Source organism: Nicotiana tomentosiformis, chromosome 11, assembly GCF_000390325.3.
Source record: "Nicotiana tomentosiformis chromosome 11, ASM39032v3, whole genome shotgun sequence".
Lineage (NCBI taxonomy): Eukaryota > Viridiplantae > Streptophyta > Magnoliopsida > Solanales > Solanaceae > Nicotiana > Nicotiana tomentosiformis.
The window spans coordinates 84,497,174-84,524,946 of NC_090822.1; the positions used below are offsets into that span (position 1 = coordinate 84,497,174).

The 27,773-nt window shown below is 40.7% G+C and overlaps 2 protein-coding genes across 5 annotated transcripts; one reads left to right on the forward strand and one right to left on the reverse strand.

Moving 5' to 3' along the window:
- Positions 1-88: 88 nt before the first annotated feature.
- LOC104114598 (nicotinamidase 2-like) lies at positions 89-27,773 on the forward strand. 4 transcript variants are annotated; one of them, XR_690429.4, is made up of 4 exons: positions 184-600; positions 1,448-1,706; positions 1,918-1,963; positions 2,352-2,736. XR_690429.4 is itself a non-coding variant. In XM_009625075.4 (3 exons), exons 1-2 carry the CDS (start codon positions 261-263, stop codon positions 1,696-1,698), a joined length of 591 nt encoding a protein of 196 aa, XP_009623370.1. In that variant the 5' UTR covers positions 89-260; the 3' UTR covers positions 1,699-1,706; positions 2,352-2,736. The 4 variants fall into 4 exon arrangements, 3 of the variants coding, with proteins under 3 accessions (XP_009623370.1, XP_009623373.1, XP_033516766.1); XM_009625075.4 differs by lacking the exon at positions 1,918-1,963 and having other exon boundaries at positions 89-600; XM_009625078.4 differs by lacking the exons at positions 1,918-1,963; positions 2,352-2,736 and adding an exon at positions 27,487-27,773.
- LOC117281072 (uncharacterized) lies at positions 18,086-18,592 on the reverse strand. The gene has a single exon (XM_033660872.1). The coding sequence runs from the start codon at positions 18,590-18,592 to the stop codon at positions 18,086-18,088; it is 507 nt and encodes a 168-aa protein (XP_033516763.1).

Below are 27,773 nucleotides of genomic sequence, written 5' to 3' on the forward strand. Positions count from 1 at the left end.
TTCGATGGATGATTAGAAGACATGAAATTACCATGATTTCGAGTCACAAAAACAATATTTAAAATCCTAGGGCTAAGGTCCTACCAGTGTCTCAACTAGTTGGTGAGTGGTGACAATCACAAGGTCCAAAATTTACTCCTACTGTTGTGATAGAAAACGACAAGTAACAGGTGGAAGGTCCTGGAAAGTGAAAACTTAGGTGCCTGTTTATAAACAGATCATAAGATCAGCCCCATAATATCTATTCTTCATCTTTATCCATGGCTTCCTCATCATACAGGAAATATGAAACCCGAAAGCGAAATCCAGACCCGAAATCTGCGGTTCTTTTAGTGATAGATATGCAGAACTACTTCTACTCCATGGCCAAGCCTATTCTCCTCGCTATCAACACTACCATCGACCTCTGCCGACAGGCTTCCGTGCCTGTGATATTCACGCGCCACCGTCACAAGTCACCGGATGACTACGGCATGCTCTACGAGTGGTGGAACGGAGACATCATTAAAGACGGCACCGTTGAGGCTGAACTCATACCGGAGTTGGACCGAAGAGAAAGCGACTTGGTGGTGGAAAAACACACTTACAGTGCCTTCATAGGTAATTTCCCCGTTTCAATTTATGTCATGATATTTGATCGGGTAAGGAATGGTCTAAAACAAGCCACGTATATTTGTGTAACTATAGATTGTGAGTAAAATGAACTGTTTAAAATTAAATTAATTTTAGATATAAAATATACTCTCTCTTTTTGGAACAATACGATTCAGAGTGTTCTGTGGATATTTTTTTTGGGGGCTCCGAGGTTCCTTTTTGTTCAATTTAACCATTTGTTACGAGTGATGAACCGAAATGAAATTATAAATTTACTGTCTTTATTATGGCTATTATTAAAGTATGGAATCACTGTAATTAAATTATATGACACGGACAAAAATTAATCTAATGGATTCGTGTTGAGCAATCATACACTGTTTTCCTATCAGCTAATTAACAGTCAATTCTGCTTTATATATATTTTCAATGTAATATTTGCGTACTTTGCTGGTGGGATACAACATGTCTCCAGTGAAATAACATCATTCTTATATATTAAAAAGAACACGAAACATGCAAGATTGGGGCTGCTTCAAGTGGCGCGGCCACTTCACCCCACTCCCTACACCCCCCCCGGGCAAAAAAAACAGGAAGTTAATATGAAGAACAAGCCCCCGGGATCGGTCTCGTTGTAAGAGCGCAACACGTTCAAACCTTGTCGAAGACGCATGGAATTTAAGTGAAGAAAGGTAGAGGAGTAGGCTCGTTATCCACCTAATTTCGAACCAATCCTAGTAGATTTCTTGGTTATAAGAAAATTTAATGTCAAGAACGGATCCTTAAGAATCTTTTCATTTTTTTTCCTGAAACTGTAGTAATGCTACTAATTACTATTGACAAACATTTTCAGATACAAACCTAGAGGAGAAACTGTTGGAGATGGGGAAAAAGGAGGTAATAGTGAGTGGAGTAATGACCAACCTGTGTTGTGAGACAACAGCCAGAGAGGCATTTGTTAGAGGATTCAGAGTCTTCTTTTCGACAGATGCTACTGCTACTTCCTCAGCAGAATTGCATGATGCTACACTGAAGAACTTAGCATATGGTTTCACTTATTTGGTTGACTGCAAAAGGATTCAATCTGCGTTTTCAAATTCCTGAGCACTCAGGTATCAAATAGCTATTAGAAAATTTTGTGAATTAGCACAGCGGCAAGATTTCTGGGAAGTTGCGAAAAAAAGAAAAAAGAAAAAAAAGAGATCGTGAATAACTATAGCCATTGGTTTACTCTCTCTTTAAGACTTTACTTGTTTACCATAGTTATTGAGTTATAGATTAGTTGCTGACTAGTAATGTTATTGATGAGATCCTAATGGCCAGAGGCGAATTCAGAATTTCTAGCGGATGGGTGCACTGTTGTGAAGAGGTGAATCTAGAATTTATATTTGACTGGTTTAACTTTAGTCTCCTATTATGACCCACTATACTTTTAAAATTATAGGTTCAATATTATATTGTTTATAAAATTTTAGTAATTTTCACATATATATCTATACTCAATGCTGAAAATGAGAGAATTGTCAATTTCACTTGTAGAGGTGCACGCAATAATAATTGCACCATAATAGTCTTTGAGCACGGGTTCATGCACATATATTTAAGTAATTTTAAATCTAATTTGGAAGATATCTTCAAAGTATGTTAGATATCTTTCAAATTAGGGGTATGTGTTCTCGTGAACCCATAGCCCTTAACTTCGTGAACCCATAGCCCTCAAATTGGATACGCCTCTTCTAATGGCGTGCTATTTGCAGGTAATACCGTAACTAAAGATACTAGCGGGAGAGGAACCGTGGAGAAGCACTTTAGCGTGTAAAGATTTTGGAATAAGTAGATGTAAGACAGAATAAATACATGACAAGTTTATTCCGTCAGTCCACAGGTGGCAAACAAGTTGTTTGGGCTAAAGTTGGGCGGATCAAGTTGGACCGAGTAAATATATAGGCTAATGCCCAATCATGCCCAAAATTCATTTGGATCAAGATGAGCGAAACAATATGTCGTAACCCAATCCGCCCAATTTGACCCAAGTCTTCATAATATTCTCAACTTTTAAAGAAGGAGAAATTTCATAACTACCTATGAAATTATAAATTATTGTACCATCTACAACCACTAAAGGAATTACGTATTCTACAATATAGATGTTCCCATTATATAGATTACACACAGTAATATGAATATCAGATTAAATAAATTGTCCCATAAGGAAACTAACTATCAATGATGTATAATAAAATCAATTTATTCCTAAAAGATCTCTATTTTGTTATACAGTAGTTAACCACCATCTGCAGGTTTCTTAAGAGTCCATCTTCCACATAAACCAATATTCACTTTCATCACCACGCTACATCATTTAATAAAATAGGTATTCACAGTATTTTTCATTCTTCCAATTTTTGAATTTTTTTCAGTTATAGTATCCTCTTTTTTTGTGTGTGTGTTTGGTGCTCTAAGAAACGATGACGAGTATGCCAACATTGATTTAATGCAATAAAGTGTGGCAAAACGATCACATATTTGTACATGATATCACATATATAAATTTATATTTCAATTTTAATGATATATACCATTAACATACTGTTTAACTCAAAAAACGGATAAAGTTGAATTTGTACGTAGTTCTAAGGGTACATGGTATATTTTGATACAAATCGTATAAGCGGAAATATCGAGCATTGACTGTCAAGAATGAAAATACTAACGAGGTTTAAGGGAGGATGATTTATGAATAAGCCAGATGAAAATAATGTATAAAGCTCAAAATGATAATCTCTCAATATGGAGTATATGCACAGTATCTGAGTTATGGTGTTTTTAATGCCTCAATCGTTCCCCCATACAGAGATAATAACCATCCCTCTTATAGTGGGGGATCCTATTTTAGATATAATTAAAAATACATAGTGGGGAACCATGAAAAATCAACTTTTCCCTTTTTCCTGTTGAGATTTTCTCCCTAAATGCGGCTGTAACGACTCTTGTCTATAGGCTCGAGCTCGATTTTGACTCGGGGCCTGGTATTGATTCGGGCTCAGCATTGGTCGGTCTTTGGCTCTCAAGCTCGATAACGTTGCTTCGCATCATGGTTCGATTTGGATTCGAGCTCAATAATGACTTCGAGCTCGGTATTGATCGGTCCCTGAAACTCGAAGCTCGGTGACCCGACTTCGGATCTTATTCCGAAATTATGAAGACGCTCTTCGGCGCTCTTCGGTCCATTATGTTCCCATCTCGACCAGTCGTACGAATACCGAAATTGGTTTCGACCGTATACAGATAGTCCCCTCGTTTCTCGGGAAGGATGTGGCGAGAAACGATATAATTTCCCAATGGCTTGATCAGATATACACTGACGTTAGCATCGAGCCCGACCATGACGTACGTGATAGCTGTCCCGTCGGTTCAGTTTACCAAGACATAAATGCGTGTCAGACGGTGGTTGGCCACTGCTGATATTGAATCGTCATTCCCCAATCTATAAATAGTTTCTCTTTTTACCATTTATCACTTTTACATCTCCAATTTTCAAATTTTCTAAGCTCTTTCTCGCATCTTCTGAGTTTATCTGCAAGCCTGTGATTTTTATTGCAAAATCTTCCTTCTGTGATTTTCACTGCAAAACCTTTCTTCAAAACACCACATCTTTGTCATCTCCTTCTACTCTTGATCTTCAAAACCAAAATGGTGAAAACATCAAAAACCGTTCCTCAAAAAGAAAAAGCTTCTTCTTCATAGCCTGCCGCCGACAAAATACCGGTGGATCTACGGCCTGAGGAGTGTGTTCCCGGGGCGTGTGTTATTACCTCCAATTTTAAGGTCGATAAAGACTCGTCGGTTCTCGGCCGATGCGAGCCAGTATCGAGGTATATGTGTTCAATAACCGAGGGGTATCTCGAACAGATAAGGAAAGATTGCAACTGGGAGAACAAAGAGGTGGTAATCCCGTCTCCGGAAGAGGATATTGCTATTCATGTGAAAGGGTTTTTAGGTGTGTATACTTACCCTTTCACGTTAGGTCCTCTCGACCCTGTTATCATTGATTTTTGTCGTCAATACCAAATAACCCTAGTCCAGATCCATCATTCTTCTTGGCGGATCGTTATTTTGATCCGTTTCTTTGTGAACAAAATCGAGGGGATGCCTTTCACCCTCGACCACCTCATTCGATTGTACAGTCCCCGCCACTTTCGAGGCGGGTTAATAAAACTTCAGCGCCGGGCCACTAAGGTTCTGTTCTCGAGTATAGACTAGGACAAGGATCGAGGATGGATGGGTAGGTTTGTTCGAGTGAAGACTTCGGACCTAATACCTGCCGAGAAGATGCCATTTTTCGAGGAGTGGAACATGAAGCGTAAGTGTAACTTTGCTGTTATCTCCTATTGTTTTGCCCCTTCGTTTCTTTCTCACCGATATCCCCTTTTGTGATGCAGCAGTTCCTTGGATGCCCGGTGCAGTTCATGACCTCAAGAACTGGGTACAGGACCTGGCTTCGACCTCTACATACGCCGAGCGCTCATGGCGTGATTTGTCAAAGGGCCGATGGGAGGCCAAAAATCATGGTAAGCCTCTTTCTCATATATTTGATAGTTCGAACAAAGTGTTTTCCATATACTTAATCAATTTTCTTGTGTGTAGGCCTGGGCAAAGATGCGGTTTTGAGGCCTTCATCCGGCGAGGAAGAGGCTTCGGCCTTTGTTCCAAAACTGGTGAAGGATAATAAGAGAAAAATGGCCTCTACTTCCGAAGATCCAAAACCGAAGACGAGGACGACTCGTAAGCTGAGGAAGAATACCATCCCTTTGACCGAAGAATCAGTTCGGCGTCTAAGGGATGAAGACAAGGAAGAAGAAGATGACGGGTCCGTACTGGTGGCCCGAGTGAAGAAAACCATTGATGCCTCAAAGGCAGCTGGATCGATGGTGGTTTGTGTGTCTCTGCCTCGAACTGAGGTGGTATCAGAGAAGGATTCAGGCAAAGTCTCCGAGTTAATGGAGGTCGAGAATGCCTCCCACCGAAGTCGACGACTCCGATCCTGAAGCTCTCCGAACCAAGGAGAATGCCCCAAAAGACTCGCTTGGGGCAATAGTAATCGGAGACTCGCCTACTCTCCCCTCCTTTTCTGAAGGGGTGATTCGAGAGGCCCAAGCTTTGGGGCCCTCGAGGTAGACGGTCCTCATGAGGGAGAGGACCCTTTTCGTGATCTGTTTACCGGTATCGAGGATGCTGCCGACCTTAGTGATGCATTGGGTCTTTTCCACGAAGTATAACAGGCTCTGAATCGGGTAAGCCTTAACTTACTTCGTTGGTGCCACCTTCATGTTTGTTTTTCTTTTCTAACTTCTTTTATTCTTTCTTCGCAGGCCGCAACGGTTCATCGGGAAGCGTGTTCTCAATCTCGAGGTGAGCTGCTCCGGTACGAAGCAGACCTCCGACGGGTCACGGAAGAGAGGAACGCCCTTAGACTGCTCTTCGGGCAAAAGGAAGAAGAAATCAAGGACCTCCGAGCTGAGTTGGCCAAGGCTTATCAAGACCAGACCGACCTGACCGAGCAGGTAATGATAATCTTAAAAACCCACGGGCTCGCTTCCGGAACGGTGGCTAATATTTCGATCTCACGGCTGTAGCAGAAGCTTGAGGTGATTGGGAAGCTTTGTGAGGTGGTCAATATGATAAGGGTGGAGACCTTGGGATGGAAAGATGGTATGGACCGTCTCGCCGTAGAAAAAGAAACTACTTGAGCCCAATTATCATCGGCCGAAAACCAACTTCAAGACATGAAGGAGAAGAGCTCGGTCCAAGCTCAAAAATAGAGGAGCTCGAGGCTCGGTTGACCTCCGAACTTGCCAAAGCCAAATCTGATGCTGAAAAAGCAAATGCCAATGCAGATGCATTCGTGGCCGTCTATCGGGCCGACACTGAATCCGCTCAGGTACAAGCAAGAGGGGCAGACGAGACCGCTAAACTCGAGCACATTGGGCTGCTGAACTTGCCAAATGCCAATCTCGGAGGGAGACCCTCGAGGAGATCCATGCTCGAGATTTCAATCTCACCGAAGAGATAAAAAGGGCTAAAGAGCTCAAAGTCGATGCTAAAGCCTTGGCTTCCGATGATGATGATGATGATGATGGGAGCAAGAGTGGGTCTGAGAGCGGGGAGGAGCCCGATGGAGAAGAGACCGCCTCCGGAGATAACCAGGAGACATAAGAGTTTTTTCTATTTTGTTTGTAGGGTCCTGTTCGGACGTTGTAAACACTCTTGAATAAATATAAAGATCTTTTCCTTTCCCGACTTGTTTCTGTTTTATTTTCTGCCTTGTGAAGATCTTGTTTCATTCATGCCTTATGAAAGATTTCATAAGTTCGAGGCTTTAGGTAATTTGATCGAATTCGGACATTTATAGCCTTTATAACCGAGTGGGTGTTTGCTTAAACTTGAAGAAGTGTAGCTCGTAGGCTTTATGGTCGAGTTAGTGCTTCGTTCTAACTCGTAGTAATAGTTAGTACGTAGGCTTTTATTGGTCGAGTGAATGCTTTGCTCGAACTCGAAATATGGTAGCCCATAGGCTTAATAGTCGAGTGAGTGTTTTTCTCGAACTCAGAATAATTATTAGACCTTAGGCTTAGTAGTCGAGTGAGTGATTGCTCGAACTCGAGATAATTGTTAGCCCTTAGGCTTAGTAGTCGAGTGAGTAATTGCTCGAACTCGAAGTAAGAGTAGCCCTTAGGCTTAATAGTCGAGTGAGTGATTTCTCGAACTCGAAGTATGAGTAGCCCTTAGACTTCTATTGGTCGAGTGAGTGCTTTGCTCGAACTCGAAGTAAGGTAGCTCGTAGTCTTAGTACTCGAGTGAGTGATTGCTCGAACTCGAAATAATAGTTAGCCCGTAGGCTTAGTAGTCGAGTGAGTGATTGCTCGAACTCGAAGTAAGAGTAGCCCTTAGGCTTAATAGTCGAGTGAGTGATTACTCGAGCTCGAAGTATGAGTAGCCCTTAGGCTTCTATTGGTCGAGTGAGTGCTTTGTTCGAACTCGAAGTAAGGTAGCCCGTAGGCTTAGTAATCGAGTGAGTGATTGCTCGAACTCGAAATAATAGTTATCCCGTAGGCTTAGTAGTCGAGTGAGTGATTGGTCTTTACTGGCCATCACTCTGTTCCATACAATATAGTTGGTCTAACCACCACTTTGTAGAACTTACCTTTAAGTTTTGGTGGAACATTTTTATCACACAAGACGCCATATGCTAACCTTCATTTCGTCCACCCCGCCCCTATATGGTGTGTGACATCCTCGTCAATCTCCCTATTCCCTTGGATAACTGACCCAAGATACTTGAACTTTCCTCTCTTGAGGATGGCTTGTGAGTCAAGCCTCACGTCTATGTTCGCTCCCCCCATCATGTCCCTGAACTTGCACTCCAAATAACTATTTTACCCTATATTGAATTTTTTTTTTTATCAACCTTTCCATTATTTACTTTGACTAAGTTTGCTAAAACTTTGGTACTTTAATTACGAAACAAGTATAAGCAAATGAGTCGAAGAATATCACTAGAAAAATCATATCCCGTAGTTACAGAAGGCAAGCAACTGTCTATATCTGCAAATTTAGCCATGTCTTCAGCTTTGAGATTCACCCAAACTTCCACCCCATCACTTGATTTTATTTCCATAAATCACGAAACAAGTATAAGCATATGAGTCGAAGAATAGCACTAGAAAAATAATATCCCGTAGTTACAGAAGGCAAGCAACTGTCTATAGCTGCAAATTTAGCCATGTCTTCAGCTTTGAGATTCACCCAAATTTCCACCCCATCACCTGATTTTGTTTCCATAAATCACGAAATAAGTATAAACATATGAGTCGAAGAATAGCACTAGAAAAATCATATCCCGAACTGCCGATCCCACCCACACCTGCTTCCCCCTCAACCAAAATCAGCTCATAGAGGGGAAATCTACAACAAACTAGGAAAAAAAACAAGACCAGTATGACTTTTTCTTTTATCATATGCTCTCTCCCGGAGGACATTCAACCCTTGGTCATTCTTCTTGAGTTTTGAAATGAAATCACTGTTAATTTCCTGCATAACTTCTATCACTTTGTCCATAAACTTAAAAGCTTCTTCTTCGTTACCCTTATCGAAGAATGGTACTACAAATGCAGATTGCATTATGTTTTCGAATAAAGATTCAGGCAGTGGCAGATTAGTTAAGTTCACTGAATGTGTCACTACGTAAATCTTGTTTGGATCCTTTTCAGCATGAAATGTCGCCATGAGACAACTCCATATAAAATCTGATCGACAAAAGCTAGAATCCTAAAAAAGGGTGTCTTGTACTGTCGAATTACATAGATCATCATCTCCACATGAAATGGCTGACCAAGTATTGAAAAAACATGAAACATGACGCAACATCAGCTAGCTTGTGAGAAATTCCTATACCAATAGTCATTCCTCCACATTCAGAAAAGTTTACTTGTACTACTAAGCCAAGATCATTCACATCATCCAACTCGTAAGTTATGAACTTGTTAAGTTCTTTGGGTTTTGGATCAGAAATAATTTCAGAGAGCTGACATATGACTACAACTTTAACATAGGGAATGCCCTTGTCGTTGCAGTTGACATAAATGTTGTTCACGACACACCCTACTAGAGGGTAAAATTTGGTTAAGGCCTTGGATTAGGATATTTTTACCCGTTATGTGTTGGAAATCTGGTTTGATAAAAATTAGGAGTCCACCAAAAAGTATAGAGAACTAGGTTCTCTACTAGTTCCCACAGTAAACAACTAGTAAGTAAATAATACACGATATTTATGTGGAACTTCCTGCTCAAGGGTTTAAAACCCCCAACCTACCCCAGTAGGATTTCAACTCCACTAAACTGAGCAAACTTTAGATTACAACCTATTGCAATCTGAGAATTAAACTCTTAATCCCTCACCCTTTACAATAACTCTATTATAAGCCATTTGCGATAACTCTATTACAAAGCAACACTCTTTGACTAATTCTAGTTAAACAACCAAAACAACAATGGTCGAATAATGTCTTACAAAATACTTCTAGAAATCCGTGTGGGTTTACAAGTAAAGAACAAAAGACAAAGACTTAACAAACTTAAGGACTGAAGACATCTTCAGTATTGGGATCTGATCCTTGGTTTGTAGCAGCTTTGTTCTTGAGAACACCTAGAGAAAATATTGGCGGCTAGCATTTGAGATGATAGGTTTTTCAGATTGTCAAGTGTTAGGTCGAATCTTGTATCATGTTTTATATTAATGAGAGAACATGTGAGAATAGATAGATACAATTGGTTTGGCTCTAGTAACAACAGCTGAGCCGCTGCACTGTTGTAAGTCGGTACAGTAAGGCAACTTCTACAATTATAGAGTTGACTGTACGACTAATGGGGAATTGATCATATCTATTCCCTTATCTCTTCCCCTATCTGGTTTCTAGAGAACGTTCGGCTAGACATCGAAGCATATCACAACAGGCACAGAGGAACTGATTGCATCAGGTTCCTATCTGGTTCCTTAATAGAGTTTGACAAATTATCAAAACCCATAATAATATAACTTTTCAATTTCCCCCTTTTTGATGATGACAAACCCATAATTGATATTCCCTCCCTGAGAACCAGATTCCCACATGTTTCCCCTACGAATCAGATGCCAGATTCTATTGTTACCCCTCTCAATTATCTTCCCCATTTTGACATTATTGAAAAGAATGACAAAATAAGCACATACACCAAGATTTCCAACAACATTAACTAATGCCACTTGTGTGCATACAACATGGTCAAAAACAGAACACAAAAGAGTAATATTGCACAAAAAGATAGTAATTGCCCATTTAAGATAAAGATTAAAAACAGAGTAACAGCAGTACCCACAACACAAATATTACAAGTTTTTAAAAAGCCAACATGCCAAAGTCATCAACAACAACTTCAAAAAGGACGGAATATTGATGGGATAAAAGAGGGATAGAGATAGGAAGCACTTGGCAGGAAACAGGAAGGATTAAGGAGCAAAGGCCTTGAGGAGTTTGTCCACTCTTTCATTTGCAGTACGTTGATCAGTGATCATCTGTTCCTTTAGGTCCTTAGCCTGTTTCCTCAACCTTACATTCCCAGTCTTCAACTGAGAATTCTCCTCTGCCATGGAACTACTGGAACCAGGTTCCGTGCTCTGCTGAGTGAGCTTGGACCTTAAGACAACATTTTCAGCCTGAAGCCACTTGATCTTTGCAGTTGCTTACTCCTATGCTTCAAATAGTTGAAAGTCGGTTGAATTGATGCTCACGCATCCTTTCAGCACACATTCACATTCTTCTAGTGTACTCATGGTGAACATTTTCTTCCTAGTCCCCATAATAACTTTTCTCAATGGGACATCAAAATGTTCAGAGACTTTTGTGAGAAGGAACCCATATGGAGGACCATGCTTCCAATCCTTAAAGATTTCCACCTTCATCATATGTTCAATCATGATTCCAGAAATACTGATAGAAGTGAAATAAGCCAGCGCCTCGATGAGAACTAGGTCTGCAATGGAGGCTATAGATCTCCTCTCAGCCCGAGGTAACGACACTTTTTTCACCATCTCGAACAATAGCTGATACTCTGGCTTAAATGCTTTCTTATACACCCTCTCCCCTGATAGAGTAACCTCCCTTTTCACAATCAGGTTTTTTGAAAGCAGATGAAGTAGTTTCCTCCACTATTTTCAGCCCATCTGTGGGCACTTCAAGAATTTCCCCAAGAGTGTTCTCATCCAGCACAAAGTCCTTCCCATTGACGTTCAAGCACAATATGTTCTCATCCACAACAAACAGACCAACATAAAAACTTCTCACCTCATCCTCATATGCTTTTGGACTTAAGGGTGCAAAGAGATGGCTCCACTTTTGGAACTCCACAATGTCCACTAGCTCTTTCATACTTGCATGTTCACCAATATCAGGGTCAAAGACTCTACCCAGCAGTACCTTTTGAGTTTTGAGATTGACCTTTCTTTCTAGCTCTCACAACTCTACCTTTGCCTTCTTGGAGGAACCAGGTTCCTCGCTAGTACTCTTCATCTTCTTGAGAGTTCTTTTCTCCTCTTTTTCTTTCTCCACTTCTTCATCATCTTTTCTCGGAATTGCTTTCTCAGACACTTGTCCCTTTCCCTTACTAACAACACTTTTCTTTGAATTATTTCTTACAAGAAGAGGTGATTCCTTCATAACCTCCTCCTCATCAACATCCACCACATCTGCAGGTGGAACCTCCTCCTCATCCACTAACCAGCTCTTCACCAGCCTTATTCTAATCTTCTTCTCCTTACTTGCCTTCAAAGCACTATCAAGTTCAGCTTTTCTCGGTTGCCTTGTAGTGGGGGGTTTGTAAGAAATATTATTCTTTTTCTTGGCACCACCCCTTGCATCTATAAAGCTTATTATAGATTGGTCATCAGAATCAACATCAACACTTTCATGAGAATGACTGGCAGAACCAGGTCTCATCTCAAGATACACAATTTCTAAATGAACAAGAATGTGGGATGTGAAAAGGGGTGTTTCAGAACTGTCCAGGTTAGGCCTAATGGAACCTGGTGTCTCATCCCAAGTGGGAGAAGTTCTGAGTCCAGACAAATCAGACTCTCCCTAAGTGGGGGGGGGGAGGGGGGGATGAGGTCCCTTAGTTGGTTCCCCTATTTCACTCACAATCACCTGTTCCCCCTGGTTCACTAGTTCCCTTTGACTCTGCAGTTCCCCCTGAGTCCCTTCACCCCTACCACTCGCCCTTAAGGCCTCAACAAAACCCTCCACAATCTCAGCCTCACTTTCAAGAATATTCGACCTCCCCTTATCTTTTTCACTTAGATTTCCCACAAACTCCTCAGACTCTATCCCTTTATCAGTAGAAAGAGAGTGTAAATTACATGTTTTAGTAGGAGTATTTGAGCATCTCCTTCAGCAACATGATTTACATCTTCTTCAGGTGCATGCGGTTCCACAATAGCACTAGAACTCACTTGTTCCTCCAACCTAACTTCTTCTGTCGCGGCAGTCTGACTAGTCACCTCAACACCATCATCATTTTCTCCGATTTCCTCTGTGTTTTGAACAAATCGAGACACATACACTGTTTGCTCGGAGTCAGGCTTTTCAGTAGGAATAAAAGGAGAAAGGGATGAGACAAAATTTTTGGGAGTTTGGCTTTTCCGGCTTCTTTGGGGGACCGGAACCTGATGATTTGGAAGGAGTGAAAGTAGGGTTGGTTTTAGTGGGAATTGGGGCTTTTGGGGGTGAATCATTTGTCTTAGATTCAGATGGAGATGTTACTTTAGAAGGGGACAATGTTGTGTTGTCTTCATACATTTTAGGAGATTGAGATTCTTGTTGGGACATAGTTGTAGTTGGCTTGGAAGATACGTGGAGAGAAGAGTTCAAACAGAGAGAGAGTGACAGTTTTCTAACTTTTGAGGGAAGAAAGAGACACGTATTAGATTTATAAAGTAGGAAATGGACCAGTTACAAACGAGTGTGAGAGAGAAATAGGGCAACGAGTCGGTTTAGAGAGGATGTAATGTTTGGGCGTAAGAGAAATTGGAACAAGCGGGACTAAATTAATGACATGACACTTCAGCAGTTTAAAAAACATATAAGTGTTGAAAGAACTACTGACCCGAGTCACAGGAATTAGGTTCCTTGACTTTTTTTTTTGAATATGTCAGAAAAAGCTTCTAGGTGTGCAATGTTATTCTTCACTTGTTTTGTCTTGAGTCTGCCATGTGTGTATACAGTATAGATTTGAGTTAGTTGTTGTAAAAAAAATATACTTTTTAGCATTGTACCTTTCTTTCTTCACATAGCCAATCATTGAAGGACTAGGTCCTTAGTTGAGCTTGATCAACACCAACTCCAGACGGTTTCTTTCAAAATGTTATCTGCTCAGTGCCTTGGTGAAGATATCTGGTACCTGGTCCTTCGTCTTGCAGAACTTCATACAGATTAGACCCTTTTCAACATTGTCCCTCAAGAAGTGATGTCTAATATCAATGTGCTTTTTCCTCTTGTGCTACACCGGGTTCTTTGCTTTGTTGAGAGCACTTGTGTTATCACATAATAAGGGTACACAATCCGTAAACACACCAAAATTCTCAAGTTGTTGCTTGATCCAAAGCAGTTGTGCATAACAAGAGGCGACAACCACATACTCAACTTCAACATTATAAAGAGTCACATAGTTTTGTTTCTTTGTACCCCATGAGATCAAGCATGACCCCAAAAAATGTTCCATTATAGATGTACTTTTCCTCTCTACCAAATATGCAGCATAATCAGCGTCAACATATTCAATTAAATCAAATTATCCCCCGAGGGATAGAAGAGGACCAGGTCCTGCATTCCCTTGAGATAACTCAGAAATCTTTTAGCAGCCTTCAAATGTGATTCTCTTGGGCTTGATTGAAACCTAGCACACAACCCAACACTGAAGACTATATCAAGTATGCTAGCAGTCAGGTACAGAATAGATCCAATGATACCCCTATACATAGTTTCATTAACAGGAGAACAAGGTTCGTCTATGTCTAATCGAGTAGCAGTGGCAATGGGAGTATCAATGGTCTTAGAATTTTCCATCTCAAATTTTTCAGTAGCTCCTTAATGTACTTTTGTTGACTGATCATGGTCCCTTTTGAGGTTTGCTTCACTTGCAGCCCAAGAAAGAAATTTAGCTCGCCCGTCATACTCATCTCGAATTCACATCCCATGAGCTTTGCAAACTCCTCACAAAGGAATCATTTGTTGCACCAAAAATGATATCATCAACATAGACTTGTACAATGGATTTCTCTCTCTTTCTTCAGAAATAGAGTATTGTCATTTTTCCCTCTAGTAAAGCCATTTTCAAGAAGGAATTTTGACAACCTCTCATACCATGCTCGATGGGCTTGCTTCAAACCATATAGAGCCTTGTCAAACTTGAAGACATGCTTAGGATGCTCATGACTTTCAAAGACTGGAGGTTTCTCGACAAATACTTCCTCCTTCAAATATCCATTTAGAAAGAAACTTTTAACATCCATTTAGAACAATTTGAATTCCACATGAGATGCAAAAGCTATAAGAATCCTCATAGCTTCCACCCGAGCAACTGGAGCAAATGTCTTATCATAGTCAATCCTTTCTTCTTGATTATATCCCTGGACCACCAACCTTGCTTTATTTCTTGTTGTGTTTTTAAATTCATCAAGCTTATTCTTGAACATCTACCTGGTTCCAATCACTGTTCTGTTTAAAGGTCGAGGAACCAGGTGCCACACTTTGTTTCTCTCAAACTGATGGAGTTCTTCTTGCATAGCATTTATCCAGTCATCATCATTCAATTTTTTCTTTATGGTCTTACGTTCGATTTGAGATAGGAAGGCTAAGAAGGCAACCATGTTTCTTGCCTTAGATCTAGTTTGAATACCAGAATCTAAAGGTATGATCACATGTTGAAGGGGATGTGAACTCTTGTGCTTCTAGTTGGATACTTGAAGTTTAGGATTAGAGGGACCATGTCCCTCCATATTTGAACCATCAATGACATCAATAGAAGTATGACTTCCACTCCTTTGTCCTACATCAGGAGTACCAGATACAACATCAATAATCCTATGCTCAGCTTCAGTCGAGGTAATAGAGGGACCAAGTTCCTCTATGTCATCTAGAGGTTCTGTTGGATCTTCTTCATCGCTTTGCTTGACTTGACTCATCAAATTATTCTTTTCATTTGCAATATCTACGGATTCTCCAGGAACTTTTGAAAATTCTCCATATTCATCTTCCTTGTTATGTGACCCTTTCTCACTTGATTCATGGGATTCATCAAAGATCACATGCACACTTTCTTCTACACATTGGGTTCTTTTGTTGTAGACTTTGTATGCCTTACTTTGAGAGGAGTAACCAAGAAAAATTCCCTCATCACTTTTTGCATCAAATTTTGCCAAAGCCTCCTTACCATTGTTGAGAATAAAATATTTGCATCCAAACGTTCTTAGGTAAGTTAGCTTGGGTTTTCTACCATTGAGCAATTCATAGGGAGTCTTCTCAAGAAGGGACCTGATCATGCACCTGTTAATCAAGTAACATGTAGTGTTGATTGCTTCAGCCCAAAAAGTTTTGGACACACCGCTATCGATCAACATTGTACTGGCCATATCTTCAAGGGTCATGTTCTTTCTTTCCACAACACCATTTTGCTGAGGTGTTCTAGGAGCTGAAAAGTTGTAACTTATACTATTTTTAACACAAAACTCATCGAACTTGGCATTGTCAAATTCAGTTCCATGATCGGATCCGATACTCACAACATGATTTCCCAGCTTCACTTGAATTTGCTTCACAAATGCAACAAATACTGGAAATGTTTCATCCTTGGTCCTCAGAAACAATGTCCATGTGAATCTCGAATAGTTGTCCACAATCACAAAGATGTACTTCTTTCCTCCTCTACTTGGAATCCTCATAGGTCCAAAAAGATCCATATGAAGAAGATGAAGTGGCGTTGAGTTGCTCATTTCTTTATTTGGTTTAAACGAGAACCTGATCTGTTTTCCTTTTGCACAGGCATCACACACCTTGTGATCCTTGAAATTTGACTTAGGCAGCCCATGAACCAGGTCCTTCTTGATCAACTTATTCATCAAAGTCAAGCTTGCATGCCCAGTCATCTGTGCCATAACTCAACATCATCATCAATGGCACTCAGGCATGTTAAATCACCACCATTCAGTGAGTCAAAGTCTACAACATAGATGTTTTTGAACCTTTTGGCTATCAACACTACTTCAATAGTTTTGAGATTGGTGACAGTGCAAGATTTGGACAAGAACTTTGCTTTATTTCCCTTGCCACAGATTTAAGACACATTCAACAGGCTATATTTCAAGCCATTCACATAGTATACATTTTCAATTGCATGGGAGATTGTTTTGCCGATTTTTCCAACACCAAGAATATAGCCCTTCTTGCCATTTTCAAAGGACACACTCCCACATTGGAAAGCCTTGAGTAAGAGGAAATCATCCATTTTTTCAGTCATATGCTTCGATCAACCACTATCTATGTACCATTTTTGAATTCTTTCTCTCACTCCAACCTGTTTAGAATATCACTGATTAGACCTAGGAACCCAAGCAGCTTGGGTCCATAATAATGATAGAACGGGTGAATAAAAATTCTTTTTGTCCATGCAAGCAACACATATTTCTTCTTAGAGAACCAGGTTTCTCAATAGTAGGCTTCTTTTCAACAAAAAATTGTTTTTCTATAGAGACTGAATTATAACTTTATAAGAATCCTTGTAATGGCTAGTTTGACCATAATGAGGCACAACTAATTATCATCCATAGTTACATACTTACTATGGGGATTATAAGAAGTTTTGGCCTTTTGGAACCGATTACTTGCCTGTTTCCACCATTACTCTTCTACATACACGTTATTACATCAGAGGACCAGGTCCAGTTAAGTGACTTATCAAGATCATTTTTAACCCTTTTTAGATCCCCCTGAAGTTGTCTATTCTTTTCAAGATCAGCATTAATACTTGTTTTAATTTTCTTAAGCTCGCTCTCAAGCTCAAGTTGAGCCTCCCTAGCCACTTCTTTTTTCTTAGGGATGTTCATCCCTTTTTCCATTTGATTTTTCAACAAGATATTTTCTCTAGTAACTTCTTCCACATGTTCTTTAAAATAAAAAATTGTAACTACCATATCATCCCTCTCTTGTTCTACATCACCAATTTCTTCAGTTAACACATTTTTCACATCAAAAGGCTACGATTGGCATCGATTAACACATTTGCTAATGACATCAATTTCTTTTGAGAGTAAGATTTTAGGTTTATTAGAACAACAAGAGAATTTACCTCATCCTCATACCTGTCCTCATCATCATCGGATTTTTCCATGAGTGCAAAGATAGAATCATATATTTGAGGATTCATTTTCAACAGCTGTCATGGATGTATCTCCTTGGTCATCTTCACCTTCAGATTCACGGGAGAAATCTCCCCAGGCAGCCAATGCATGCTTCACCACGTTGTCAGCAACATCTTTTCTTTTGAACCTCCTATTAGGGACTGGGTTCCTCTTAGCTGTCTTATCAGTGCTATTTTTATAGTGATCCTGCTTGTGAAGATGATCGTCTTTAATGAAGTGTCCATGCTTTCCACACTTATGGCATCAATTATTTCCTTTGGAGTTCCTACTTGAAATTCCTCTCTTGGAAATTCCACCATTTCTTCAAACCATCTTTTGGAATCTTCGAGTCAGATACGCCATGTCAGATTCATCACTACTAGAGTTGTTATTGGCAACCTTGAGAACCAGGATCTTCTCCTTCTTGGGATCTTTTCTTTCAAGATCCTTCTTTCTCTTCATCTCATAGGTTTTGAGATTTCTAATTAGCTCATCAATGGTCAGCTTCTACAGGTCCTTGGCTTCATTGATGACATTCACCTTACTTTCCCAGGAACCTGGTAGAATGCTAAATATCTTCCGGACCAGCTTATTTGTTGGGATGATTTCTCCAAGAGAATGAAGCTCATTGATAATGGAGGTGAAACGTGTATGCATATCTTGAATGAACTCATCCTCTTTCATTTTTAAAAGATCATACTCAGTGATAAGCATATCAATCTTGGACCGCTTTACCTGAGTAGTTCCCTCATGGACAGTTTTGAGAGCTTCCCAGATCTCCTTAGCAGACTTACATGTTGAGACGCGATTATATTCGTATGGTCCAATCCCACATACACGAATCTTCTTTGCCTTGAATTTCTTTTCAATAGCCTTTCTATCAGCATCGTTGTATTCTTTTCTAGTCTTTGGGACAATCCTTGTTCCCACTCCAACAACTTTCATAGGAACAAAATGTCCATCACAAATTACGTCCCGCAGCTGTGAGTCCTCAACCATGATGAAGTCATGCATTCTTTATTTCCACCATCCATAGTACTTGCCGTTGAATCTTAGGGGTATTGTCCTTCCTCAAGGTTTGGTAGAGCAACCATAGTGAAAATCTTTTCTAGGTGTTAACCTTTTAAAAAGAACTTGCTCTGATACCAATTGATAAAAACTAAAAGGCCACCAAATAGTATAGAGAACCAGGTTCTCTACCAGTTCCCACAATAAACAAGCAGTAAGTAAAGAACACACGATATTTACGTAAAAAACTCCCTGCTCAAGGGATTAAAAATTATGACCTACCCCAGTTGGACTTCAACTCCACTAAACTGAGCAAAATTTATATTACAATCTATTGCAATCTAGAAATTAAACTCTTAATCCCTCACCCTTTACAACAACTCTATTGTAAGCCCTTTGCAATAACACTATTACATAGCAACGCTCATTGCCTAACTCTAGTCAAACAACCAAAACAACAATGTTTGAATAATGTCCTACAAAATACTTCTAGAAAGCTATGTAGGTTTACAAGTAAAGAACAAAAGACAAAGACTCAACAAAATTAAGGACTCAAAGACATCTTCAGTGTTGGGATCTAGTCCTTGGTTTGTAACAGCTTTGTTCTTGAGTGCACCTGGAGAAAACAATAGCGGCTAACACTTGAGATGATAGGTTTTTCAGATTATCAATGTGATTATTTGAGTACTAGCCTTTATTTCCATATTATGAGACCTCTATTAGCTCCATTTTATGTTTGTTGATTTGCGTACATGGTCCATGTCATTTTTTAGAAAGTTTTTGTGTCAAATTTTGAAGAAAAAGTGATTTTAGGCTTAAAATGGGACTTGAGCTGACCATGGTCAACATTCTTGGTAAACGATCCCGAATCGGTGTTTTGACGACTCTGATAGGTTCGTATGATATTTTTGGACTTGTACGCACGTTTGGATGGGGTTCGGGGTGACCCGAGCACATTGCGGCGCGTTATGTGAAAAATTGTGAAAATGATTTTTAAGTTGCAAATCTAGAGTTTTGAGAACTGATTCTTGTTATTTGATGTTATTTTGATCATTTTAGGTAGAGAGCAAGTTTGTATGATGTTATTACATGTGTGTGCATGTTCGATTTGGAGCCCGAGGGTCTCAGGTGCGTTTTGGGTAAGTATCAGATGAGTTTGGCATAGTTTGCAACTGCTGGTGCATTACTGCAGATCTCGCATTTTCAAGGTCTAGCTCATATTTGCGATCCTCACTTTTGCGATCAAGAGGTCGCATTTGCGAGCATAGCCTAGGCTGGACGACCTCGCATTTGCGAGGAAAATATTCGCTTTTGCAAAGTATGGGCAACTGCTTTTGCGAACATCTTGATTGCATTTGCGACCACTAGTAACAATTGTTAGCTTCGTATTTGCGCACATTTGTGATGGGGGACACTTCGCATTTGCGAACAAAATATCGTATTTTTGACTTCTGGGCATCTGACGCACTGATCGCATTTGCGATCTGTGTGTCGCATTTATGGGCATCGCAATTGCGAACAAGTGTTCACAAATGCGACACCTGCAGCTGGGTAAAAGAGGGGGAAAATAGTACTTAGCTCATTTTACACCATTTCTCAACCCCAAACACTTAGAGGCGATTTTTGAAGAACCCTTTCTTCCCAAATTCATTGGTAAGCAACTATAATTCATTTTTTTTCCATTCCCTATTATATTTCATGAGTTTTTAGCATCAAATCTTTGAATTCCATGGTAGAAATTAGAGATTTTGGGTAGAAATTAGGAATTTTGTAAAATTAAAATTTAGACCTCAAATTGAGATCAAATTTCGAAACAAATCACATAATCGGGCTTGGGGGTGAATGGGTAATCGAATTTTGATCTGGATCACGGATTTTGACCAAGCTAGCCGGGGTTTAACTTTTGTTGACTTTTTAAATTTTATAAAAGATTGAACCTTTTTCGTTCCGGGATTTGATTAGTCAGTGTTTGGGGTTATTATATCTATTTTTTATTTTACAGCTTTATTTCCTATTAAACTGCTTTCAAATTTGGTTTTAAAATGAGTAATTGTGTACTAATGTTGGCTTGCCTAACTAGTGGATGTTAGGCGCCATCACGGCCCCATGGTATAGATTTCGGGTTGTGACAAGTTGGTATTAGAGCTTTAGGTTTACTAGGTTTCACGAGTCATGAGCAAGCTTAGTAGAGTCTATTGGATCAGTACAGAGACGTTTGTACTTATCTTCTAGATGCTATAGAGCTTTAGGAAAATTTCACTTCTTTCCTTCTCTATCGTACGTTTTTATTTCTATCACTGAGTTTGAATTATTCTATTCTCGTTCTCTCACACAATGTGAGAACACACACATCATCCATAGCCGGGCAGGAGCTGGAACCCTAGGTTACAACCACTACTAGGGGTAGGGGCCGGGGCCGAGGTAGGGGCCAAGCAAGAGGCGGAGATCCCTGTTCAGACTGCACCAATTGGACTAGCTCAGGTCCCTGAGGGGTTCATAACTACTCCCGTACTTCAGGATGCCCTAGTCTGCTTAGTGGGCCTTATGGAGAGTGTGGCCTTGGCCGATGTTTTCTTATGGAACTAGCTGTATCTCAGACTGGGGGAGGAGCCTAGACTCCCTGAACTCACACTCCGGAGCAGATGTCTCCCATGTGTCAGACTCCGGCGGTCCCAACAGGTGGAGTAGTTCAGCCTTTCATTGCTACTCTACCCATGGAGAGGCCCGCTATGTCGTCCGAGGGACTGAAGAGGTTGGACAAGTTCACTAAGTTATTTCCTGTTCGCTTTGGTGTCACATATTCTGATGACCCATATGATTTCATAGACCATTGCCATGAAGTGTTGTGAAACATGGGTATTGTGGAGTCCAATGGAGTCGACTTTGCAACACGGGTCCGCCAAGAGGTGGTGGCAGGTGTATGTTCGAGGCAAACTAGCATGTTCACCTCCACTCACTTGGGATCAGTTCTCATAACTATTTTTGGGGAAGTTCATTCCGTTTACTTTAAGAGAGGAGTACCTCATCTAGTTTGAGCGCCTCCAGTAGAGTAGCATGACTGTTACCCAGTACGAGACCAAATTCGTGGATTTATCTCACCATAAAATTGTCTTGATTACTACTGAGAGGGAGAGGGTGAGGAGATTTATTAATGGCCTTACTTTTGGTATTAGTCTACAGATGGATAGAGAGACTGAGGATGATATTTCTTTTAACCGGGTTGTAGAGATTTCTAGACGGATCAAGAGGGTTCGTGGTTAAGGTAGAGAAGCAACATCTGAGAAGAGGCCATGTAATTTTGGTGGTTTCATTGGTGCATCATCTGGAGGCCGGGGTTCTTTCGGGAGAGGCCATCATATCAGGCTAGTCTAGTCAGCACTTCAGGAATCACACGGTGCTTCGGTTAGTCGTGGTTCTTATGGGTCTCGTCCTGTGCATCTAGACTACAGTGCACCTCCAGCTCCCATCAGTGTACCGCCGATTCAAAACTATCACAGTGGTTATTCGGGCTGTCAGGGTTAGTCCCAGATTCAACAGCCACAACAGCCGCGAGTGTGCTTTGAGTGTGGAGGTACAGGTCATATTAGGAGGTACTATCCTAGACTTCAGAGTAGTATGCCTCAGCAGGGTTCTCGTGCCATGGTTTTGGCACCGGTTGCTCCACCATCTGCTCAGCTAGCTAGAGGCGAAGGTCAGGAAATTAGAGGTGGAGGCCAGCCAGTTAGAGGTTGTCCGAGAGGCGGAGGTTAGACTGGTAGGGCTCAGCCTCATTTTTATGCGTTCCTAGCCAAACCTGAGGCAGAGTCGTCAGATGCGGTCATCGCATATATTATTCCAGTTTGCCATAAAGATACATAAGTTCTATTTGATTCGAGTTCCACTTATTCATATGTTTCATCCTATTTTGCTTCATATTTGGATATGTCTCGTGATTCTTTGAGTGCTCCTGTTTATGTATCTACGCCTATCAAAGATTCTATTATGGTAGACCAGGTATCTCGTACTTGTTTGTTCACTATTCAAAGTTATGATACTAGGGTAGACCTTCTACTTCTTGATATGGTGGATTTCGACGTGATCTTAGGCATGGATTGGTTGTCACCGTATCACGCTATTTTGGACTGTCATGCAAAGACTATGACATTAGCTATGACGGGGTTGCTTTGATTGGAGTGGAGATGGACCCCTGTCCATTCCATTATAAGGGTCATTTCATATGTGAAGACTCGACGTATGGTCGAGAATGGGTGTCTGGCATAATTGTCCTATATCCGTGATCCTAGTGCATAGGTTCCTTCCATGGTTTCAGTACTAGTTGTGCGCGAGTTCCTAAAGGTGTTTCCTACAAATATTTAGGGGATGCCACCTGACAGAGATATCAACTTGTGTATTGATTTGGTTCCGGGCACTCATCCCATTTCTACCGCACCATACCATATGGAGCCAGTTGAGTTGAAAGAATTGAAGGATTAGTTGCATGATTTGCTTGATAAGGGATTCATTAAGCCTAGTGTCTCTCCTTGGGGCACACCGGTGTTGTTTGTGAAGAAGAAGGATGGACCGATGAGGATGTGTATAGATTATCGGCAGTTGAACAAATTCACTATCAATAACAAGTATCCGTTGCCGAGGATTGATGACTTATTTGACCAGATTCAGGGTGCCAAGGTATTCTCCAAGATTGACTTGCAATCTGGCTATCATCAGTTGAAGATTAGGTCACTAGATGTCCCTAAGTTAGCTTTTCGAACTCGGTATGGTCACTAGGAGTTCTTAGTGATGTCATTTGGCTTGACTAATACCCCAACAACCTTTATGAATTTGATGAACCGGGTGTTCAAGCCCTATCTGGATTCTTTTGTGATCGTATTTATTGATGATATTTTGGTTTACTCCTGTAGTCGAGAGGAGCATGAGAAGCATCTTCGAATCGTACTTCACACTCTGAGGGATCGTTAGTTATAAGCCAAGTTTTCAAAGTATGAGTTCTGGTTGGACTCAGTTGCCTTTTTGGCCATGTTGTATCTTTCAAGGGCATTAAGGTAGATCGTAAGAAGATTGAGGCAGTTCAGAACTGGCCTAGATCTATTCGAAGCTTCTTGGGTTTGACGGGTTATTATCGCCAGTTCGTGGAGGGATTTTCATCTATCCCAGCCCCATTGACCAAGTTGACCCAGAAGAGTGCTCTTTTCAGGTGGTCCGACAAGTGTGAGTTGAGCTTTCAAAAGCTCAAGGCTGCATTGACTACAACCCTAGTGTTGGTGTTGCCTACAGGTTCGAGATCTTACATTGTGTATTATGATGCATCACATATTGGGCTTGGCGCAGTATTGATGCATGACGGTAGGGTGATTGCCTACGTGTCTCGGCAGTTGAAGGTTCATGAGAAGAATTACCCTGTGCATGGATTAGAGTTGGCAACCATTGTTCAGGCGTTGAACATTTGGAGGCACAATCTATACAATGTTCTATGTGAGGTCTATACCGACCATCAGAGTCTCCAACACCTGTTCAAGCAGAAAGACCTTATTTTGCAACAACAAAGATGGTTAGAGTTGTTGAAAGACTATGATATCACTATATTATATCATTCGAGAAAGGCCAATATAGTGGCCGATGCATTGAGTAGAAAGGCTGAGAGAAGGGACAATTTGACATATTTACCGGTAGTAGAGAGGCAACTAGCCATGGAGGTTCAGGCTTTGGCCAATCGGTTTGTGAGGTTAGATGTTTCAGAGCCTAGCCGGTTTCTTGCTTGTTTTGTGGAACAATCTTCGTTGTTGGAGCGTATCAAGGCTCGCCATTTCGATGATACTCACTTATTGGTGTTGAAAGACACGATGCATCGGGGTGGTACTAAGGAGGTTATGATTGGTGATGATGGGGTTATGCGGATTTAGGGCCGGATTTGTTTTCCAAATGTTGATGGGTTGAGAGAGTTAATCCTTGAAGAGGCTCATAGTTCACGCTATTCCATTCACCCAGGTGCCATGAAGATGTACCATGACTTGAAACAACACTATTGGTGGCAAAGAATAAAGAAATACATTGTTGCATATATATCTCGGTGTTTGAATTGTCAACAAGTGAAGTATGAGCATCAGAAATCGGGTGGGTTGAGTCAAAGATTAGATATACCGGAATGAAAGTGGGAGCGCATCACTATGGATTTTGTAGTAGGCTTAGCACGAACCATGAAGAAATATGGCGCAGTCTGGGTTATTGTGGACGGGTTGACTAAGTCCACACACTTCATTCCGGTGGCGTCTTTAGAGCGGTTGGCTCAAATTTACATCTAGGAGATTATCCGCCTGCACGACATTCCCATGTCTATCATTTATGACTGAGACACGCAGTTCACATTGCATTTTTAGAGAGTCGTGCAGCGTGAGTTGGGCACGCGGGTCAAGCTGAGTACCGTGTTTCATCCTCAAACGGACGGACAGTCCGAGTGCACAATTCGGATCTTGGAGGGCATGTTACGCGCTTGTGTTATTGATTTAAGAGGTTCATGGGACCAGTTCTTACCTCTAGCAGAATTCGCCTACAACAATAACTATCTGTCGAGCATCCAGATGGATCTGTACGGAGCCTTATATGGGAGGCGATGTTTCGCTAATCGGTTGGTTTGAGCCCGGAGAGGCTAGATTGTTGGGCCCTGATTTGGTCCGTGATACTATGGAAAAAGGTTAAGGTGATTGAGGAGCAGCTTCGTACATCTCAGTCCATGCAGAAGAGTTATGCGGACAGAAAGGTTCGAGATGTAGTTTACATGGTGGGTGAGAAGTTGCTTCTCCGAGTATCGCCTATAAAGGGCGTGACGCAATTCGGGAAGAAGGGCAAGTTGAGCCCAAGGTTTGTCGGCTTGTTTGAGATCTTGGAGAGAGTTGGGGAGGTTGCTTATAGTCTTGCATTTCCTCCTAGCCTAGCAGGATATTTCACGTTTTCATGCTCCGGAAGTAACCATGAGGACAACTCTCATGTTTTGGACTTCAACACGGTGCAACTTGATGAAAATCTGACCTACGAGGAAGAGCCGATGACTATTCTAGACCGACAGGTTTGTATATTGAGATCCAAAAGTTTCCCTTATGTGAAAGTGCTATGGAGGGGTCATCCGATTGAGGAGGCTATGTGGAGTTCGAGTCCAAGATGTGAGGTAGTTACCCCCACCTTTTTACCAGTCCGGGTACTTTTCTATGTCCGTTCGAGGATAAACATTTCTTTAGAGGTGGAGAATATGGAGACCTGATAAGTCATTTTGAGTACTAGTCTTTATTTCCATGTTCCGAGACCTCTATTAGCTCCATTTAATGTTTCTTGAGTTGGTGCATGGTCCGTGTCATTTTTCGGAAAGTTTTTGCATAAAGAATTGAAGAAAACGTAATTTTAGGCTTAAAATGAGACTTGAGTTGATCACGGTCAACATTCTTGGTAAATGACCTCGGATCGGTATTTTAACAATTTCGGTAGGTTCGTATGATAGTTTTGGACTTGAACGCATGTTTGGTTGGGGTTTGGAGGTGATCCGAGCGCATTTCGGCGCGTTATGTGAAAAATTATGAAAATGAGTTTCAAGTTGAAAATCTTGAGTTTTGAGGATCGATTCTTGCTTGATGTTATTTTGATGATTTGAGGTAGCGAGCAAGTTTGTATGATATTATTACACTTGTGTACATGTTTGGTTTGGAGCCCGAGGGGCACGAGTGAATATCAGATGAGTTTGGGATAGTTTGCAACTGCTGGTGCATTACTGCAGATCTCGCATTTGTGAGGTCTGGCTCGCATTTGCGAGCATGGGCCTGGGTTGGGTGACCTCGCATTTGCGAGGAAAATGTTCGCTTTTGCGAACATATTGGTCACATTTTCCACCACTGGTAACAATTGTCAGCTTGCAAAGCATTTGGGCGCACTTGCGATGGGGACCTTTCGCATTTGCGAACAAAATGTCGCATTTGCGACTTCTGGGCATTTGACGCACTGATCGCATTTGCGATCCGTGTGTCGCATTTGAGGACATCGCAATTGCGGCACCTGTAGCTCGATAAAAGAGGGAAAAACGGGACTTAGCTCATTTTACACCATTTCTCAACCCCAAACACTCTAGAGGCGATTTTTGAAGAACCATATCTTCCCAAATTCATTGGCAAGCAACTTTAATTTATTTTCTATCAATTTCCTATTACATTTCATGAGTTTTAAACATCATATATTTGAATTCCATGGTAGAAATTAAGGATTTTGTAAAATTGAGATTTAGACCTCAGATTGAGGTCGGATATTGAAACAAATCATATAACTAGGCTCCGGGGTGAATGGATAATTAGATTTTGATTTCGATCTCGGATTTTGAACAAGCGAGCCCGGGGTTGACTTTTGTTGACTTTTTCAATTCCATCAAAGATTAAACCTTTTTCATTTGTGAGTAGTTTCTATTGGTATTACTGTGTGGAAACAGGTTGCACGTTGCAGACGTATATATATATATATATATATATATATATATATATATATATATATATATATATATATATATATATATGGGGACCGGGTTACACACCACAACTGAGAAAACTTGTTATTTATATATAATTGTGGATCGGTTGCGCGCCGCAACAGAGAAGATATTTATTACTGTGTTTAACTATTTTTACTGTATCCATGTAGAATTGAGGAGTTGAGCATATGTGGGGCCCTTTTTTATGTGTTTTCAGTGCCTATTTTATGTTAAATTCTTGCTTTCCTGTATTATTTCTGCTATTATTTCATTCATATTCGCACAGGTTTATAGTGAGTGCCTTGTTATAGCTTCGTCACTACTTCGTCGAGGTTAGGCTCGGCACTTATAGAGTACATGAGGTCGGTTGTACTCATGATACACTTCTGCACTTCTTGTGCAGATTCTGGTGTTGGTCCCGGCAATAACTAGTGGAGGCTTGCTCGAATTAGCTTTTCACAAAGACTTGAGGTATATCTGCACGACGATCGTAGCCCCTGAAGTCCCTTTCCTTATCTAGCTTTACTCTTTATTTCGTTTCAAATAGTTGTATTTTCATTCAGACATTTGGTTGTAGCACTTCTAGTATGCTCATGTACTTGTGAGTAAACCAAATTTCGGGATTTAATTAGTCAGCTTTTGGAGTTATTATATCTATTTTAAATTTCTACAACTTTATTTCCTGTTAAA

What these genes read in the sequence shown, in the direction of transcription:
- LOC117281072 (XM_033660872.1), bottom strand. Translation starts at nt 18,592, where the DNA reads ATGCATGACTTCATCATGGTTGAGGACTCACAGCTGCGGGACGTAATT.
- LOC104114598 (XM_009625075.4), top strand. Translation starts at nt 261, where the DNA reads ATGGCTTCCTCATCATACAGGAAATATGAAACCCGAAAGCGAAATCCA. An exon ending in CACTTACAGTGCCTTCATAG is followed by an intron (nt 601 to 1,447) that starts GTAATTTCCCCG and finishes AAACATTTTCAG; the next exon opens with ATACAAACCTAGAGGAGAAA.